Source organism: Pristiophorus japonicus, chromosome 1 (assembly GCF_044704955.1).
Source record: "Pristiophorus japonicus isolate sPriJap1 chromosome 1, sPriJap1.hap1, whole genome shotgun sequence".
NCBI classification, from domain to species: Eukaryota; Metazoa; Chordata; class Chondrichthyes; family Pristiophoridae; genus Pristiophorus; species Pristiophorus japonicus.
The window spans coordinates 220,221,232-220,241,510 of record NC_091977.1 but is presented as its reverse complement, the minus strand read 5'-3'; the positions used below and the strand labels follow the sequence as shown (position 1 = coordinate 220,241,510).

At 43.0% G+C, this 20,279-nt stretch overlaps 1 protein-coding gene across 2 annotated transcripts in view; it reads right to left on the bottom strand.

Moving 5' to 3' along the window:
- bnc2 (basonuclin zinc finger protein 2) overlaps positions 1-14,135 on the bottom strand; it is a 385,796-nt gene extending 371,661 nt beyond the window's left edge. The window contains exon 1 of one of the 2 annotated variants that reach the window (XM_070870160.1): positions 14,025-14,135. In XM_070870160.1, the coding sequence (XP_070726261.1) occupies positions 14,025-14,120 (96 nt within the window). In that variant the 5' untranslated portion in view covers positions 14,121-14,135. The remainder of the gene's footprint in view (positions 1-14,024) is intronic. The other variant, XM_070870136.1, reaches the window with a different exon arrangement.
- Between the last annotated feature and the right edge of the window lie 6,144 nt (positions 14,136-20,279).

The window sequence follows — 20,279 nt, the reverse complement described above, 5'->3', positions numbered from 1 at the left end:
TCCCTTCGACCTATTTGATCTTACCTTCCAAGATATGGCGGGATACACCTTGTTTAACCTGCAGAAAGAGTCTGCTATCTGTGTGCAGCTGGAACGCAAGGTTTCATTACAGCGTGGCTAGTACAATGGTATCACAGCTCTGGAATTCCCTCCCTAAACCTCTCCGCCTTTAAGGCATTCCTTAAGACCTACCACTTTGACCAAGCTCTTGTTCATCTGCCCTAATATCTCCTTATGTGGCTCCGTGTCAAACCTTGCTTGAAAATCGCTCTAGTGAAGCACCTCGGGACGTTTTACTACGTTAAAGCTGCTATATAAATGTAAATTGTTGTTGTTGATTACATACAATAAATGAGTTCATATAACCCATTTATACAACTGTTGGATTTGTGGCAGGATTGGCAAATTGTCTCACATCCAGCTCTGCTCCTTCCATTTCATATCAGTGGGACTGGATCACGATATGAAAAGAAATTAGTTGCTCTTTCAGTAAATTAAATGTTTACTTTCAAAAGTTTGCAAGACGCCCTTCACAATGAATTTATAGGTGACTATTATCGGCGTTCATCAATACAACCACTCACTAATGATTTCTATATCCAACAGTCAAATGGGGAATTTCAGTGATGTCGAGGACAACACTCATGAAATAGTGACCTTCAGGACAAGGGTCAAGCATTATTGAATTCAAACTGTGGAAATCATCTCATACGAAGATAGCAGTTCACCTATCTCCTTCTCTTATAAAGGCATTGACTCTTTGCTGGGGTACAGCTCTACAGCCATCCTCTGTTAACCGCCCCATCACATCTGGCTGTTATTCATGTGTGAGCCTTGGGCAGTGAATGTTGCCGAGCTATTCCATGCCGGGCCAAGCCCTAACCTGTCCTCATTCCCCATTTGCCCATACGCGCTTCTGGTAGGAGTCACTGAATAGTGATAGGGGCTGGGAACCTTGTCCTCCATAACCACAGGCATTGAGGCCCATGGTAGTATCCCAACCACCACTCTGGCAGCGTCCAGCCAGCCGAACACAGACCGGGGATTGCCAGGCAGAGTTTACAGGAAAGTTCCACTTTAGAACTTAGTCCACAACTACAGCCCAGAAAACTCTGCAAACTCAGAATTTCCAGCGACATCCGGGTCACGTGGAGAACTGCAAGATTAGTGGTGCATTTTCACTGTTTGCAGACAACTAAATGGTAAAAGGGGTGCAGGATCAGAGAGACCTAGGGATATAGATAGGCAAACCTTTGAAGGTGGCAGGACAAGTTGAGAAGGCTGTTAAAAAGACACAGGAGATCATTGGCTTTATAAATAGAGGCATAAAGTGAAAATGCAAGGATGTTATGCTAAACCTTTATAAAACACTGGTTGGACTTCAGCTGGGTGTGTCCAATTCTGGGCACCGCACTTTAAGAAGGATGTCAAGGCCTTGGAGAGGGTGCAGAAGAGATTTACAAAAATGGTAGCAGGGATGAGAGACTTCAGTTATGTGGAGAGACTGGAGAAGCTGGGGTTGTTCTCCTTAGCGCAAAGAAGGTCAAGGGGAGATTTTGTAGAGGTGTCCAAAATCATGAACTGTTTTGATAGAGTAAATAAGAAGAAATTGTTTCCAGTGGCAGAAGGGTCAGTGATCAAAGCACACAGATTTAAGATAACTGGCAAATGAACCAAAGGGGCGAAGAGGACAATTTTTTTTACGCAGTGAGTTGTTATGATCTGGAATGCACTGCCTGAAGGGATGGTGGAAGCACATTCAAAAGGGAATTGAATAGATACTTGAAAAGGAAAAATTTGCAGGGCTATGGGGAAAGAGCAGGGGAGTGGGACTAATTGGATAGCTCTTTCATTGAGCTAGCACAGGCACGACGGGCCGAATGGCCTCCTTCTGTGCTGTATGATTCCAGGAGAACATTATTTGCAACAACGAACCTAAACATCAGGACAACGGCTGAACCGACTGAACTGGGCTTTTCTCCTGAATGTTAGTCTGTACCTGGGATCAACCTAACGAGGATGGGGCCGAGCTCCACCTGCTATGTCAATTCTACATCATGTAAAGCTCAATTGCACTTCACCCTCTTAACAAGTTAGAAACAACAATCCCATACAGCAGAAAAAAGGGGCAAGAATATAAAAAAAGACTTCAGCAATGCATTTCACCAATCCAAGCTGGACACTTGCTCGGGCATTTGTTTGGTTGGGGGGGGGGGGGGGTCAAATTCTACTTCTCCGAAATTAATAGCAACTGAAACTGCATCCGTCATTGGAAAGATAGCTGCCTAATTCCCGGCTGGGATGTTTCTAAAAGCAGCAAGTCACAGCTGTGTTAGCATCAAACTTGTGGAAGGTGAGGTGTCAGCGCGGTTTCGACACAAACAATCACAGATGCCTTTTTGTATGTCGGGGATTGTGCCAACTGTTTGCCGGGAGAGAAAGAAAGGAAAAGCGGGGGTGGGGGGAAAGAACCCCCCACCCTCAAGAGGCTGAAGAAAAAAAAATCGACTCTTGATTTAGCTGTTAGACAGGAGCTGGCAGCTCCTGCACACCACGCCCAGCAGATGACTGTCCGTGCTACAAGACTGTAGGAAGCATTTGCGCAATGTCCACCAGTGCCGGCACTAATGAGGGAAGGAATGATGGTAATGTCCCCTGAACACCAGCTGACAGGACGGGTGGTGACATCCAGGCTCCTGAACTGTTAAATCAGCAATAGCATTAACACCTCCTCTCGCCCATGCATCCAGAGAAAGGTCAGTAAAAACCACAAGAGCTTTTCAGCACCCTGCCTTGATAAGCCGGGGCCATATGGAGACATTTTTTTAAAATCATGCCCTGACTTACATCCATAGTTACACTTTCAAAAGAGGGCAGAATGCGGCATGTCACCGCTCTGAGCTGACCAGCTCTGGCGTGAAGGATTCCAGCCTTTTCTTGTAAAGTGACACTTGTGCAAGTCTCAGTCTGCACTAATGAGCCAGCAGCTATTAGCGGCGACACTAACAGCAACAGGCCAGGAAGAAGCCCCAATATATCTTCCCTTCGTGGCCCCAGCGCTGCACGTGTCTCATCGCCTGCCCCTTGTACCATCGGTGCTCTGCTGCGATAACATGTAAATTCAGGGGGGCAAAAAAACCTCTACAGTTGAGTAGAGAGAGCTGCTCATAATGTAACATGGATACAACAGTCAGACTCAGTTAGGGACAAGCTCGGCTCTTAAAAAAAGTTCTTCACAATATTTGCAGATCTTGGCGTCTTCAATCTGCGTCGATATTAAAATACATCACAATGATATTTCGAGAGAAATGCTGCTTCATAGAACGAGTCAGTGCAGGCACATCTTCACTGAAGTCACTGGATGGGATTGGGACCTTGTTCTTGTGCTAAATTAGCTCAACACCATAATCAAAGGAGCCAACAAGCTGTTTGAAAATATTATCTCGTTTTTAAAGTCCATCCTTTTTGCTTAGGTTTACCTCGGGTGTGTCATTCGCTTCTGGCAAATTACACATGTGCAAGCGAAGAAGAGAGCAAGATTTCTGCTTCAAAGCATCACTTTGTCCATCGAGTGTTTTAAGACACAATAATAAAGCGTGATCTACACAAAAGTATTGGTTTGAACGCTGGCTGGGTTTCTCGTAAGTTATTCGGGACTCTTTGGACAGACCTTACCAGCAATTTTTCAGGTTACTCTGACTGTCCGCCTTGAACATAAGAGCACCTGTGTCGCAAGACGCTGCAATCTGGCCAGGCTACAAACCAGCGCTGGCTGCTCAGGTAATAGAACAGGACAGTCAGACACACACCTGGATGTGAGTGGGCCATGTCGCTCTCTGCTCTCAAATCTGCCAGGGACAGTCCTTCTGGCTGTTCTCAATCGGGCAGCTGGATGGATCATGTCACCATGACAGCATGCGTAAAATGGACACTGCAATAAATATATATATTAGTCTTGGAGCGGGAGCAGCGCAGGTTTACCAGAATTATACCAGGGCTCAAAGGGTTAAATTATGAGGACAAGTTGCATAGACTAGGTTTGTATTCCCTTGAGTTTAGAAGATTAAGGGGTGATCTAATTGAGATGTTTAAGATGATTTAAGGAGTTGATAGGGTAGATAGAGGGAAACTATTTCCTCTGGTGGGGGAGTCCTGGACAAGGGAGCATAACCTTAAAATTAGAGTTAGGTCATTCATGGGACGATGTCAGGAAGCACTTCTTCACACAAATGGTAGTGGAAATCTGGAATTCTTTCCCCCAAAAAGATATTGAGGCTGGGGTTCAAGTGAAAATTTCAAAATTGAGATTGATAGTGTTTTGTTTGGTAAGGGCATTAGGGTTATGGAACCAAGGTGGGTGGATGGAGCCTAGATACAGATCAGCAATGATCTAATTGAATGGTGGAAAAGGCTCGAGGGGATGAATTGCTTCCTCCTGTTCTTGTGTTATTAGATATTCCTGGTTTCGGAAGACCAGAGTGCACTGGCAGAAGCTGAGGAGAAGTTGGGAACAGCTCACTTTCCTCAAGCCTGGGATTGCTTTGAAACCAGATGGAAAAATGAGGGAACTTTCCGAGGGAATGAAATTAGAATGATCCCTTTTACATTGTTTTCATAAAGAAATCATTCAGATTAAAGTGTTCGGGCAGTTCATGGGGACTGAACAACAACAACAAATTGCATTTATATAGTGCCCTTAATGTAATAAAATGTCCCAAGGCGTTTCACAGGACTATTATCAGACAAACTTTGACACCGAGCCAAAAAAGGAGATATTGGACAAGTATCCAAATGCTTTGTCAAAGAGGTAGGTTTTAAGGAGCATCTTAAAGGAGGACAGAGAGGTAGAGAGGCGGAGAGGCTTAGCGAAGGAGTTCCAGAGCTTGGGGCCTCAGCAGTTGAATGCACGGCCGCCAATGGTGGGGTGATTAAAATCAGCCAGAATCAAAGGAGCACAGAGATCTCTAAGAGTTGTAAGGATGGAGGAGATTAGAGATAGGGGGGAATGAGGCCATGGAGGGGTTTGAAAACAAGGATGTGAATTTTAAAATTGAGGTGTTGCTGGACCAGAAGTCAATGTAGGTCAGCGAGCACAGAGGGACTTGATACGAGTTAGGTTACGGGCAGCACAGTTTTGGATGAATTGAAGTTTATGGAGGGTGGAAGATGGGAGGCTGGCCAGGAGAGCAACTAACCAGTTGCCAGGACTGGCTATCACTTGGGCACCCTTTGGCCACTCAGACTCATTGGCACGTCACTTGAACTTCCTGGCAGGTGAGTTTTGCTGGTTCTCAGTTGGATTAGCTGATGTAGTGATGCCAGCCATCCAGGGAGACACCAGCTGGGAAATAAGGATGCCATGTATATTGGGGGAGGGGCTGGCTGCAGGATCAATATTTAAAATAAAACACTCAAATAAAATTTTAATCATTTTTAAATAAAATGTAATTGAAATAAAATTATGTCAGCTGTGGCTCAGTGGGTAGCACTCTCGCCATCGAGTCAGAATGTTGTGGGTTCAAGTCCCATTCCAGAGACATGAGCACAAAAATATAGGCTGACACTCCTGGTACAGTACTGAGGGAGTGCTGCACTGTTGGAGTGCTGTCTTTAAGATGAGCCATTAAACCGAGGCCCTTCTGCTCTCAGGTGGACGTAAAAGACCCCAGGGTCACGATTGGAAGAAAAGCAGTGGAATTCTCCCGGTGTCTTGGCTAATATTTATCCCTCAATCAACATCACTAAAACAGATTATCTGGTCATTATCACATTGCTGTTTGTGAGAGTTTGCTGTTCGCAAATTGGCTGCGCGTTTCCTATTTTACAACAGTGACTACACTTCAAAAAGTACTTAATTGGCTGTAAAGTGTTTTGAGACATCTTGACGTTGTGAAAGGTGCGATAGAAATCCAAGTTTCTTCTTATTTCTTAACAAAAATACCAAAACAAAGCCAGAAATAAATACATGAATAAGAAGGAAAATGAGTTTGAAAGGAAAGTAATGAAAAAGTTACAGCTTAAGTATTACTGGGCGGATCAAACAATGGACAAGCATCTCAGAGGACGTTGGGCGAACGTTCAACAACCCCCTCTCTCCCAATAAAACACACAAAAAATAATCAAAGAAAAGCATCTGTTGGTGTAAAGCTCACTACTGTATGATGATGTTTGGAATGAAAACCATTAGCGAGCTCGAAGTTTCACTTGAACAGCAAACCAGCACTTTTGAAATGTAATGAGAGCAAAGTCAGTCCATGGGCCTGAAAGCAAACAGCTTATGGGACTAGAAGGTAAGCTCACTTCATGGGAAAGGCTCTGGAACTTCCTGCGTGTTTACCTCCCCTTGCATCTGCTTTCACTTCGCTTAAAATTTACAGAGCCCTAGATTTGAAGCCTGTCAGTTGGGAGCCAGGTGTGCAGAACCTGCCACTCACTATTAGCAGACGGGAATCGTGCAATGGTCTTTCAGAGGTGATGGGGGAAAACATAAAACTCGATGCATCAAAATGAAACTTTTTTTCCAGTATCCGGTTAGGAGTTTTAAATTCCAGTTTTAATTTGCAACCACATGCTTCCTGGATAATATGCTAAAAATGATGCAAGATACAGGACACAAACACAGGGCTGGCATACCTCTTTCTTGTGTCTCTCAGCAAAAAGATTATGTTTTGGTTCCTTTAAGCCTCTGGATCCTAAAGGACATTTTCAGTATTAAGAATACACACTTTCCTCTTTGCAAAAGTTATTCTATGCAGAATTTGAAAGCTGAATATTAAAAGAAGGAATACAATAAATGTAAGGAGGTAAGGACAATCTTTAATGATAGCCTGATTCCTTACAGCTTTGATTATGATGCATCTCAACTCCAAGAATAGGCAAAATGTATCTACACTGCACTATCTAGCTTATTCCTAGAATGCTATGGATTAAGCAATGTTTCAATGGCTCATTGTGTTCCTCTATTTCAAAATAATATTCACACCAGAAGGTTGGAATGAATTTCTGTTCAGCGTGTAATGGGGGAGCTGTGGCAGAGAGTGCGATGGATGTGGGTTTTGATCACCCCCTGTTGTGATTAATGACCGGCCTCACTCACACCTTCAGAGGGTGAGCTCCTCTGGTCGCCATATTATAAAAAGGATATAGAGGCACTGGAGAGGGTGCAGAGAAGATTTACAAGGATGATACCTTGTAATGTGAGGGAATAACTATCAGGAAAGGATGAACAGGCTGCATCTCTTTTCTTTTGGAAAAAGAAGGCTGAGGGGTTACCTAATAGAGGTCTTTAAAATTATGAAAGGTTTTGATAGAGTAGATACAGAGAGAATGTTTCCACTTGTGGGGAAGAGTATAACTAGAGGCCATCAATATGAGATAGTCACTAAAAAATCCAACAGGGAAATCAGAAGAACTTCTTTACCCAGGAAGTGGTAAGAATATGGAACTCACTACCTCAGGGAGTGGTTGAAGCGAATAGTATAGATACATTTAAGGGGAGGCTAGATAAGCATATGAGGGAGAAGGGAATAGAGGGTTATGCTGATAGATTTAGATGAGGAAAGACGGGAGGAGGCTCAAGTGGAGTATAAAAGGCGGCATGGACTAGTTGGGCCGAATGGCCTGTTTCTGTGCTGTATATCCTATGTAATGCTATGTAATCCTCACATTGAGTGAACTATCAGGCAACTCACACAGTCCATCAGCCAAGGCCGCATTGCACGGTGCCAAAGGAATGAGAGCACAAGACAAAATAAATACCTTAAAAAAAAAAGCTGAACGGACGATAAATTATTTAAAATAAAAATGAATTGAAAGGAGTATCTTTCCAAAGGACTCTTTGAGGACACAAAGAGTTAAAAGCAGCTATCTCCTAGGTCGATTTCATCCGCTTATAATAAAAAGAAATTCAATCATTGACAGTCGAGCTTTGGTGGGGGGGGGGGGGGGGGGGTGTCTGATCGCTGGAGTAAGGAAACCAATCTCACTCTGAATCAGACGTTATGATCGGATGAAGTCCAAGCAGGAATGACAACAAGATTTTGTTCCTCCCTCATTAAGCTAAAAGATCTAAAAGCATAAAGTTTTTTTTGTTACTTGTTCAGTTCCATGACACCAGCTTGTTATCAGTGTACAAAGTGTACAGCCCGTGCTTCCTTGAATTGGCCCACTGTGTCACAATGACCTGAGTGAATAAATTCTTACTATCACAAACAGTCCTAGTAATCTCTGGCCTCGACAGTGACACACACACACATCCTCACTCAACCAAACTGCCCAGTTACCAGATGTCTTATTCAGCAACCAATTAGTCACTGAGGTTACTTCTTGGCTCCTAACCCTGACACTGGGGTGGGAGACTGCAGTAATGTTCTGCTCAAAAGCTTCCTCTCTCAGCATTAATCAAGAGGCACACCATAAAGCATCAACTCTTTCAAACACGCACGCAGTACAGACGGACCAGCTTAAAAAGGTTAATTGAACTATGGTGACCAACATTAATCTCATATAACGGCTCATTCAAACATCATAATGCTGGCGTTATTCCTTTAGTGTTCCCTAAAATAATGAGTGGGAGTCGGAATATAATTTGAAGCATTTGTAGCTCTCCTAATTAACAAAGGCCTGAGTAATCTGCGTCAAGGTACTGCACTGTGATCACGCCTGCGGAATCTTAGGGAAAAGGCTGCCTCACTGGGAGAACGAGGCACCTGGCTCATGGGTCCAGTGTGGGCCTGGATTCGAAGGTCGGCACAGGGTTTTAAATAATCATGCGCTGGAGAATTGCAAATCCACCCACTTCGGAAAGAAAATTAAACCAACAAAGATATTGTCAATACTGAGTATGACTCTCCTGTGTCTGTCTTTGTAACCTGACAGGAGGATCTGGGCTTTCATAATACTACTCTTCAGAATGCATTGGCCTGAATTGTTTTCTATTAATTTCTACTTCACCTCCCCCCATCCCTTTTAAAATGTACAAAAACAGAAGACTTTTATAGTTTATTTTGCTAATTGGTTAATGTTTGTGTTTCACTAAGACTGTCTTTAATCATATTTCTGTACTAGTGCTTGTTTCAGAGCGCAAGGGTGGCACTTTACACTTGCTAGTCTGAAAATAAAGCAGTACTTGCTGTTTTAAAACATCTCTTTTGCTGTTAATTAGCCTTACCAAAGAGAAGCTGAGCTGGTTATAAAAATGACTTGGGTATTTCAAACCATCTTTTTCTCATGTCTTTAATCAGTGTAGAAGTTTCAAGGCCCCATTACCACCTTTTCAGTAGTTGCTACACAAATTCTCACTTGGAGATAATTGTGTAGTCTTTCGATAACATCAAAATATGTCTTTGGAAGTGAATCGATTTGAAGTTATTTTGGAGAATTCAGAAATCTGTACTTAATATATGTACCAGACAATCGAAAGCGCGTTACTCTAAAGCAGGGTTAAGCAGTCCCGAATTCAGGGGAAAAAAACGCAGCAATGCGTAGATTAAAACCAGACCACCTTCCTGATGTGAAAAATACAGGGAGAGAATGGCAAAGTATCATGCAGCAAAGGTCTATTGCCAGCAGAGCAGGAGAGAGGGAGATTTAGAGACTCTGGTCAGTCTCGACCTGTCACAGATCAAAAAGCTCCCGAATCCTCTCCCTCCCAGCCCCACCCCCAAAGATCTGTTCAGCAACTACACTTTAAGGGTTATCAGGGTCCTGAGGCAAACCTGACCCTTTGAAAAATTCCGACACTTTTACAAGTGAAGAAATAATAAAAACAGGATTAGAGTCAGGTCTTCTGGTACCTTCTGCCTGCAAAAAGGACAAATAAATCCAGCCATGCCAGTTCGAATGTAAATCTGTTGAGGAATGTGGACCCGTCACTTCCACAGCCCGGGTCATTTACATATAAACACACCAGAGTGAGGGGATTACAATCTCCAGCTGCCCATTTACCTGCCTTCTCGCAGGTGATTGCTCAGTCCTGGCCCACCACGATCACAGTACTGGGACCATCTCACTCGCACTTTTAATTTTAACATCCTGGTTACGAAAAGAAACCCAAACAAACCAAAGGAAACACACACAACGAATATATCTTCATAGTATATGTACAGCATAACTCCATTAAATCTACCATTCATAATAAATTATATTTCTTTAAAAAATGATTATCCTTCTGTGAAGTGCATAAACACCATACTGATTATTAGGTCATGGTGAGACTTAAAAATAATGTTTTTATTTTACTACGAATTATTCTTTCTCTTTAATTATTGTGTTTTATTTCCCTGTAAAACAATTACCGTTTCACTGTGCGATCAAACATTTCACCAGTGTTTCAGGTCTGCAGCTACCAGACATACAGATCTTTGAGTGGTCGGAACCTTTCGAGAAGTTAATAAATGTACAGTCCTTATTCCACAAGCACCGCCATAGGCTGCTTTACATGTTCCTGAAGTAATTCGGATTTCTCTATTGCATAACAAGCGAAACAGTAAATGATTTATCTATTTACTGACAAAGTCAGCACTCAATCATTTGATGCTGCATTTCTTATTTTTACGGTATTATATTTAAAATTTAATTGCTCACAACAAAAAATATTTGCTTCTTCCCTTCACTTCCCCAAGTGTGACTCACCTGGGTTAAAGTGCATTTGTGACAATATTATATACAGTAGCGTATTACTCAGGCACTTCTTAATTTTCAACCCGTGCGGCAACATTTATTGTGGATCTATGCGTTTAAGTATCATGGTCATAAAGGTGACTTGGTTACAGGAAACTGACAATTTTTAAACAAAGAAGCACAATCACTTGCTTCGATAATCTTCCCTCTTTGATTTTTCCTAGAATTTCTGTTAGTTCTGAATTTGGATTGAAAGTATTTTTTTTTATAGCGATCAGCTCCGAGGCACTTATTGAAAATAATATGACTCTGATCTGACAGGCACGGATTTAAACTGTCACAAACAAATTAACCCCTCAAAGGTTCGATACCATTTTTCCATCAAACACAAGGAGCTTACAATGTGCGTTTTTTTGTTACCCTGTTCTGAAAACACTGCGAGTTGGGAAAAGCTCCACAATCCCGCATGTTTCTCTAATTCACCGACGATACACAGCTCAATAGGTGTGCGCGGTTTCAGGGCCGCAACGTGTCCCTGCTGCTCAATGGGTTTTACCCTGAAGAACCAATTCAATGCTTTAAATAGCAAAAAAAAAACCTTCTTTTCTGTTATTCATTACCAGGGACTGATTGCGTTCACCTTCCTTTGATCCTACCAACAAAACTAAATCTACCTCAAAATATGTTCTCCCACTGCACAGTAACCTGACTCAAATTGCAATCTAGTCTGTGTCATTTAAGCGAATGCCTGGTGAAGGAAAATTTATGGGAAGTGAGCAGAAAATGAGAAATCAAGTCCCCCTTTCTTTCTGCATTCACTATTAATTCTGGCTGTGACTTCCTATTTAGCGAATTTGTGTTTTGTATCAGTCACGCATTTTCCTTGTTTAGAACTCAAATTACATAAAGTCACTTTCTATAATTATCACCTGTGTGTGTTTTCCATTATTACTGTCAAGAAACAAAATTAAACATAACAAAGCATAGAGCAATTTATATTGCAGACAATCTTCTGTTACAAATTGAAACTGGGCATGATATTGTGTGACAGAAAATCCCTCGCTCTCTTCCATGGGAATTCCTGTTATGTGGATATTCCTGCTCCGCTAAAAAAAACAATTAGGTAACAAAGATATTCACTTTGCAGGAATTGACTGTAACAATTAATGAAGCCAATTAACACTTGATCGTGTTTCACTATTTACACAAATACACAAAAAGAAGAAAAAATATTCAGTATCTCGCGGCCCTTGTACTGATTACGATAAGGGAGCTCTGTAGGCTTTTATCTCTTTACCTCAGTCTTGAGTCAAGCGAGTAATTTATGTCTGAAAATCATTAACCCCCCCCTCCCCAAAAGAGAAGTGGAATCTGTGATTTGCGAAAGTCTGTTTTCACCAGTGCTTCTTATGCAAAGTGTCATTCAATCGCAAAGTTCACCCGTTCACACTCAAAATCAAACTGTGCGTGAGCCACACTGCTTCACAAAGCAGAAGGGCACTTCATTGTCTCAGTAAACCTTGTAGCTCCTTTAACCAATTTTAGTTACATAATCGAATCCTCCTGCATGGAATTCAAATATCAATTTGGGTTGCATAGAATTTTTACAAATTCATTACCATGAAGTAAGTTTTGCTCCTTTACTATACATGTATATATTTTTATATCTGCCAATGGATCAAACATGGTGCTTTCTATTGCCAGGTTATCATATTTATTTCAAAATAAAGCTACTCTTCTACAGGATTGCTCACATTTCATCATGGTACTGATAATGCTCTTTATCTCATGCAAAGACCATCCATGATAAGCAACAGAAACAGAGCTCCAAATGCTCTCATCTACCTGCCCTGCCTGAGCCTCACATTACTCATATTAACACTTTGCAGAATGTTGCCACATCTGTTCCACTTCCATTCGCTACATGAGAGCTTCCCTTCCCATCTGAACTTTTACTGACTGGAAGGATAATGATGCACGCCTGCAAGTCTCAGAATGGGGATTAGCACCGCACCACACAAAAGCAGTTTGTTCAAACCATCTACAGACAGAGCGATCTGGGCTCGGAAGAGTTATATTCTCTCACTGCCTGTTGTCTCTGTTCCCCACTCTTGAAAGGGAAGCCGTCCACCCAATCAATAAATACCCCCACAAAAAACAATCGAGCGAGAGGCAGACTGAAGAGAAGGTAAAGTCTCCATTTGCTCAGTGAGAGAGGCAGCGCAGGGTGTGCACACTATAAGCAGTAACTGGGGTCCCTCTACAGGAAACAACAAAATTCACCTGCTTTAGATCGATACATCCAAAATAGTTAAGAGTCTTGGAGTATCAAATCGTTAAAAATTGGACTATAAATTTATTAGGCGTCATTAATAGTATTTCCATTTCTTGAGGGCTGGATCCGGTACTAGACTGCAGTGAGCGTCTTCACTCCCGGACTCTCTGTTCTGTCGCTAATGACCAAACTAGGCAAGAATTCCACATGTATGAACACTGGAAGACAGGAGCGACCCTGTGGAAAGGTTGGGGTTGAACTTCCCTGCCCTTGTTTGAGCTGTGTCCAAGAAGAAACTATTGCTTTCATTCAGCAGAGCCAAACAATTTTGCAAGAAGACCGGGAGCAGGCAGGGCACGTATCATTGAGTGCCTGGTACAGAGACACCCGCTTCTGTGATTAATTATCAGTTATTACTGGCCCTGCAACAAGATTTCTGGTCTCCCGTCAGAAGGAGCATGCCAAGTTCCAGCTGCCTGTAAAGCGGCCCCTAGTGCAGGCATAGCACTGGGGGAAGAGCCAAGATACTGCTCGGAAAACAGAGAGAGAGAGAGAGACAAACAGAGAGAGAGAGGACAGAGCGAGAGAGAGACCTAACAACTGAACCGGTCTCCGCACAAGACACTAATGATCCCACTGCTGAACTCTGGCAAGGATTCCAGCTCAACACTCCGACTCTCACCGCAGCACATAAACCTGCATTCTACCACATGAAGCCAATTAAATAACTCAGAGGGGCCCCTCAACCTACTATCAGTTTCAGCCGAGGTTCTGTCATACGGGGGAGAGGGGCTCGGTGCTCCGTTTGTTAGAAGCATTCGAGGTACAATCAACTGCATGCAACTGCAAGCCTCGCCAGAATCCTCTCTCCGTGAAACTTTACAGCAGCTGACTCCTGCACTTTTATTTTCTTCTTCCTTCTCCTCAAGCTAGGCAAGCCGTGCTCTTAGGGAGGCAATGGGGCGAGCATGTACAATCCAGTCACAGCAACATGGCAGCTCAGTGACAACAAATGGAATGAATTCTACACCAAAAAACAACAAAGCAAGCTGAATGGGGAAAGAAAGATAAACTTGGAAAGAAAACAAAGAAAAAGCATTCAAAAAAATAGTATTTAAATCAAACTCACCTGTTGGGCCATTCTGAATAGCAGGTTAGTCTCGGAGTTCTGCCATGTCCCCATGAAACCAAGCTGTGTGGATGCAGCTCTTGTGCTGAACTGCATGAAGTAGTTGGGTACTTAAGTCTCTTAAAGTGAAGTCGCTTGCTCTGACTCACTCACACACTCTCTCTCTTTGTTTTTTTTCTCTCTCTCTCCCTCACATTCCCTTCTGCCGCTCCTGACTGAAAGGTATTGGTGGGTTTTCAAGCCTCTGGGCTGTCGACGGTAAGAAGCGCAGTTAAAAATCTGGCTGCAACCATGCACTCCTTGGGGGTCACTGCTCCTTTCGCACCTCCTGAACAGATACCCCGATCATTTATGGAGAGACTGTGACTCCCTAAGCACGCCCTGTACAGCTTAACAGCTGCCAGTCAGGTGTGCAGGCAACACGGATGAGACCTGACCATCAGCTCACCCTCCCAGTGACTGGATGTCACTGGATAACAGCGTAAAGAACTCAAAGCTCTAGCCTTACTGGCAGGCACAGAATGACATCCTGTGGCAACTCTGCACAGACAAACTGGGGGGGGAGAATTACATTCAGAAACACAGAGCTGAACAATTTAGAAATTTAGAGAGCAGGAGGGAAAAAAAAATCAGTGGCATTTTCTGACAATCCTCTGCCTCTTTAGAGCTTATGAGTTATAATGGAAACTCACCCTTTGGCACAGTAGAAAGCACTCGAGTGATAGCTCTGTGTCATTAGTGTGCCAATGAGAAATAATGAGTAAGTGTACACAACAGTGACACAAATGCACATTCCCCTCTCTCTCTCTTGCTCCCTAAAAGCTTTCCTACAAACTTTCCCTCCACATGCACTCTTGACTACAGACAATTCACTGCCATTAGATTAAAAAAGCACTAAGGCAGAAAAGGCTGGATTTTCTTTTAAAAACACTAAAAAATAAAAATGCACGAAAGGAAAAAATAAAATAAAATAAAATAGCCCTGGATTATTGCCCCAATGTCCACCTGTGGTCTAAGAAAAGATCCCGTAGGTGTAATTTTTGTTGTGTGTCTGTACTGATCGATAATGCCACACAGTAGCTGCACTCTCAAACCTGCTCCTGCTCGCTCTAACTCCCTTTAAAAATTAGCTAGCCTCTTGAATTCTGAAGTGGCACTCCGTTCTCCAGTCAAGCTGCATACTCTGCTTCTGACCTTCCCACTAATGGCTGTTAGTTGTGAGAGGCTAAAGGACACTGCCAATAGCGTGCTCTCCCTCTCCCCCTCTGTCCCGCAGTCCTCCCAGCCTAGACAGCCTGCAGTAGCAGCAGCAACAGCACCTGCAGTAATAGACTCCTTTATTAAAACTGTTATTCTGCAAGACTTGAAATTCCCCCTAGACTGGGGCCATGTCAAAGCCGATATAATTAACTAGGAAGCTCAGCAACGGATCAATTACCAGACAAGCAAGTGATAGTGAAATCAATGAAAGATCATCAGCCACATTATCAGTGTTGCAACTCATTAGGGTAAAACGAAGGAATGCGCTCAAAGCAAGCTGAAGTGAGGTAGCATTCCCAAACAAAGGGCTAATTTGGAGCCCTGCTGTGAACAATCTGTATTAGAATTAGCCTTTTTTTTAAAACGCTGCAGCCCCATAACTAAATGTGACAGACTGAGCAAAGCAGTTTATTAAGATACCAACTCCAAGTTTATTTAGTTCATAAACTTGCCCTTAGAAAAATCAATAGACTCTGTGCAGGGATTATTAGGCTGACTAACTAATACATCCAGTTCCAGGCTTCCCAACCAAGAGTGTTCGACAATAAGCTACCAGCAAGGTCTCAGGGTCGGAGAAATGTTCCTGTGCTGTTTTTGTGTTGCTAAGTTTGTGGTAGTGTGGACATTAACAGACAAAGTAACCCAGACGCTGAGGATGACCCTGTCTGGATCTTTCCAGAGGAAAGCTGCGATTTGTCATACAAGAATGTGCAAGAATCTCCAAGTTTTACATCATCCAAACTCTTATCTGTAAATCCTCCAACACTTTATTTTTTATATATATATACAGTGCCGCTATTGAGCTTTGTTTAGTAACCAGAACCTGCTTTCCATTTCTCACATTCAGGAAGAAATAACGCAGAGCCAGTTTATCTTGTATGAAAATTAGATTGCTTATTAAAAATTCTGCGTTGCAATTTTTAATTTTTGGCAACACAGGATGAGATTATGAACTACAGAAAACAAAAGTATTTAGTTTGTGAGAATTATTCATATCCCTACAGTTAAAATAAAGATACTTTAAAAAAACCACAATTCAACTGAAGACAGCAAACCATCCCAGAAAAGGAGCCGTGACTGAAATGATTTTGTTTAGCGCTTTACAAACAAAACGTGAAACTAATTAATATTGAGATTCTGGAGTAACTTCCGCTGAAGTGGGAAATGTGGATTAAGACTGAAGTAGGAATCTGCTCAGTGTATAAATCCAGATGAGAAATTTCATGCCATTATACCATATTTATATATTTATCTAATGTCAGCTGTGGCTCAGTGGGTAGCACTCTCGCCACTAATTCAGAAGGCTGTGGGTTCAAGTCCCACTCCAGAGACAGGCACAAAAATCTGGGCCGACACTCCTAGTGCAGTACTGAGGGAGTGCTGCTCTGTCGTCTTTCGGTTGAGATGTTAAAATGAGGCCCTGTTTGCTCACTCGTAAAAGATCCCACAGCACCATGAAGAGCAGGGGAATTATCCCCGGTGTCCAGACCTCAATCAACATCACAAAAAAAATATTTGGTCACTGTCGCATTGCTGTTTGTGGGACCTTGCTGTGCACAAATTGGCTGCTGCATTTCCTACATTACAACAGTGGCTACAGAACTACATTGACTGTAAAGTGCTTTGGGGCATCCAGAGGTCGTGAAAGGCGTGATAGAAATGCAAGTCTTTCTTTCTTTCTATTTTACAATAATCACAGATCACATTTGTCTCACGTAAACAAGATTTCTGTTTGTTTGCTTGTACAGATTCCACAATGCGATGAAGTCAGCATTCTTTTAGGAACAATTTAGTTTTTTGTGCATAGAAAAATAATATTTTTTGAAAACAGTTTGCTTTTTAACATAGATTGTTAATAAAAAATAAACTCTAAGCAGTTGATTGTAATTTCTCTCATCCAGACTGTGAAAAAGCATCACTTGTACCAATTAATGTCTGTAATAGTGTCCAAAGAACACTCCTTATAGTTCTAGTTCTGACCATATGGAAAGCTTCTTTTCCAGGAGTAATTTGAAACACTTGCCTAATTTTTTTTACAAGTATGAATTAAGAAATAAACATATTCAATTTGTTTTCCCAATTTGGAGGAATAGAATTAAAACAGTATCATCTCCAAACATACAAATTATAAAACCATTCCCTCGTTCAACAGTAACAATAAAGAAGTGTGTTCGCGACAATCCTGATTATATATCAATCAGAAAAGCAGACACTTTAACAAAGTGCAATTATGATAGAAAATAGAGGGCTCTGTATCTGAAATGATTCTGAATACTTCAAGAGCAAACCTTAACTTTTCACTTCATACTTTAAAAAAGTGAGTTCCTGCTTGGCATGGGAGTTAAAAAGTATAACAGTAAAGATGTCACATTTAATAATTTTGGGAGATAGCCAAGCTGTGTCAGCAGAAGGGGGTATTATCTCTTTAAGTATCAGGCTTGCAGGAAATTGGGTTAAAGATCAGTGATTTCTTCATGTGACATTATGTGCTGCTAATGGCTCAGTGGGACAGAATTGTCACTGTTGCTGCCCAATATAGCATGGCCCACATCAACACATGACAATCAGATCACCTCCAAGGCAAAGGTCGGGGGGAAGGAACACTCACTTCTGCATTCAGAGCAAAGCAAGTAAACACTTCATTGCCAAACCTCATGTTCTAGCTGCCTTTTCAACTTAAGGGAACATAATTTCACCAAGTTTACACAGTGAAATCAGTTGGTTGTCACCCACCAAGGCACACTGGACAAGGATCTTTAAGACACAGCAGTGTGTCAATGCCTAACACCGTTATTCATCCCCCTAGACACCTCCCCCAATTTAAACATTTCAGTGCTTGCTCACCAGAAAGCCAGTTGCTCCAATTGTTGGCGCAAACACTCACAACATTTCACCATTCACTTTAAACATTTTCAGAAAACTATGTCTTCATCACCATTTCTTCCATATGTGTCAAATAAGACATCTTCTTATGGCAATTACAATCAGCGGTCGGTGCACACAGCTTTGGCGAAAACAAATTCCTAACAAGGTGCTGATTGAAAGAGACAGTTTTGTTGCACACACAGTCAGGAATGGTACAACGGTTCCCTATATTCCAATCCGGTGACATGCAACTTTCATGTTCCTCTCAATGCATTGCATCTCACAGCACTGTCATTGCATACATTAAACACTTTTGATTTCATTAAAAGGTGTTTCAAGTCTCTCTCTATCTCTCAGAATCGAGGATGACTTGCTTCCACACTAAAAATGAGTTCTCTGGTGACTGAAGAGTCCAATGCAGGACCTATAGCCCCTGTCACAGGTGGGACAGACTGTGGTTGAAGGAATGGGTGGGTGGGGTGCCTGAATTGCCGTGCGCCCCTTCCGCTGTCTACCGCTTGGCTTCCGCGTGCTCCCGGCGAAGAGACTCAAGGTGTTCAGCACCTTCCTGGATGCTTTTCCCCCACTTTGAGCGGTCTTGGGCCAGGGCTTCCCAGGTGTTGCTGGGGATGTTGCACGTTTTCAAGGAGGCCACCTGGGGCTCGCTTGCCGTGTTGAAGCTCCAAGTAGAACGTTTGTTTTGGGAGTCTCGTGTCAGGCATGCGGACGATGTGGCCCATCCAACGAAGCTGATCGAGCGTGGTCAATGCTTCGATGTTGGGGATATTGGCCTGAGCGAGAACACTGATGTTGGTGCGCCTATCCTGCCAATGGATTTGCAAGTTCTTGCAGAGGCAGCGTTGGTGGTACTTCTCCAGTGTTTTGAGGTGCCCGCTTTACATAGTCCTTGTCTCTGAACCATATAGGAAGGCGGGTATCACCACTGCTCTGTGGAGCATGAGTTCGGTGCTGGGTTTGAGATCCTGGTCTTCAAACATTCTCTTCCTCAGGCGACCAAAGGCTGCACTGACACACTGAAGGCAGTGTTGGACTTCGTCATCGAAGTCTGCCCTTGTTGACAGTAGGCTCCCAAGGTATGGAAAATGGTCCACGTTGTCCAAGGCCTCGTTGTGGATGTTTATAACTGGGGGGGCAATGCTGTATAGCGGGGGCAAGTTGGTAGAGGACTTTTGTCTTACAGATGTTTAGTGTAAGGCCCATGCTCTCGTACGCCTCAGTGAAGGTGTTGACGATGGCTTGAAGTTCGGCCTCCGAGTGTGCGCAGATGCAAGCATCGTCTGCGTACTGTAATTGAATGACAGAAGATGGGATGACCTTGGATTTGGCCTGGAGGCGGCGGAGGTGGAACATATTCCCGTTCTGTAATTTAGCTCCACTCCAGTGGGGAGCTTGCTGAAGGTGAGATGGAGCATTGCAGCAAGGAAGAGCGAGAAGAGCGTTGGTGCGATGACACAGCCTTGCTTGACCCTGGTCCAAACGAGAATTGGGTCTGTGGTGGATCCATTGGTCAGGATCACGGCTTGCATGTTGTTGTGAAGCAGGTGGAGGATAGTGACAAACTTTTGAGGTCAGCCGAATCTGAGGAGAACGCTCCATAATCTCTCATGGTTGACAGTGTAGAAGGCCTTTGTGAGGTCAAAGAAGGCCATTTACAAGGAATGGTGCTATTCCCTGCATTTCTCATATTTGCCGTGCGGTGAAGATCATGTCCATTGTGCCCCTTAGTGGACGGAATCCGCATTACGACTCTGGGAGAAGGCGATTGAGGAGGATTCTTGTGATGATTTTCCTTGTAGTCGACAGCAGGGAAAGTCCTTTGTAGTTACCGCAGTCGGACCTTTCACCTTTCCTAAAGATTGTCATGGTTACTCCGTCTCTGAGATCTCCTGGCATGCTCTCCTCCTTCCAGATAAGAGAAATAAGGTCATGTATTCGCGCCAATAGTGCTTCTCTGCCATGTTTTAGTGCTTCGGTGGGGATTCCATCTGCTCCTGATGCCTTGTTGTTCTTCAGTTGTCAGATGGGGTTGTGCCGGGCTGGGGTTGTGCTGAGATGGTGGCGGGTAGCATGCTGTGGGATGGAGTATAGGACACTCACGTCAAAGACAGA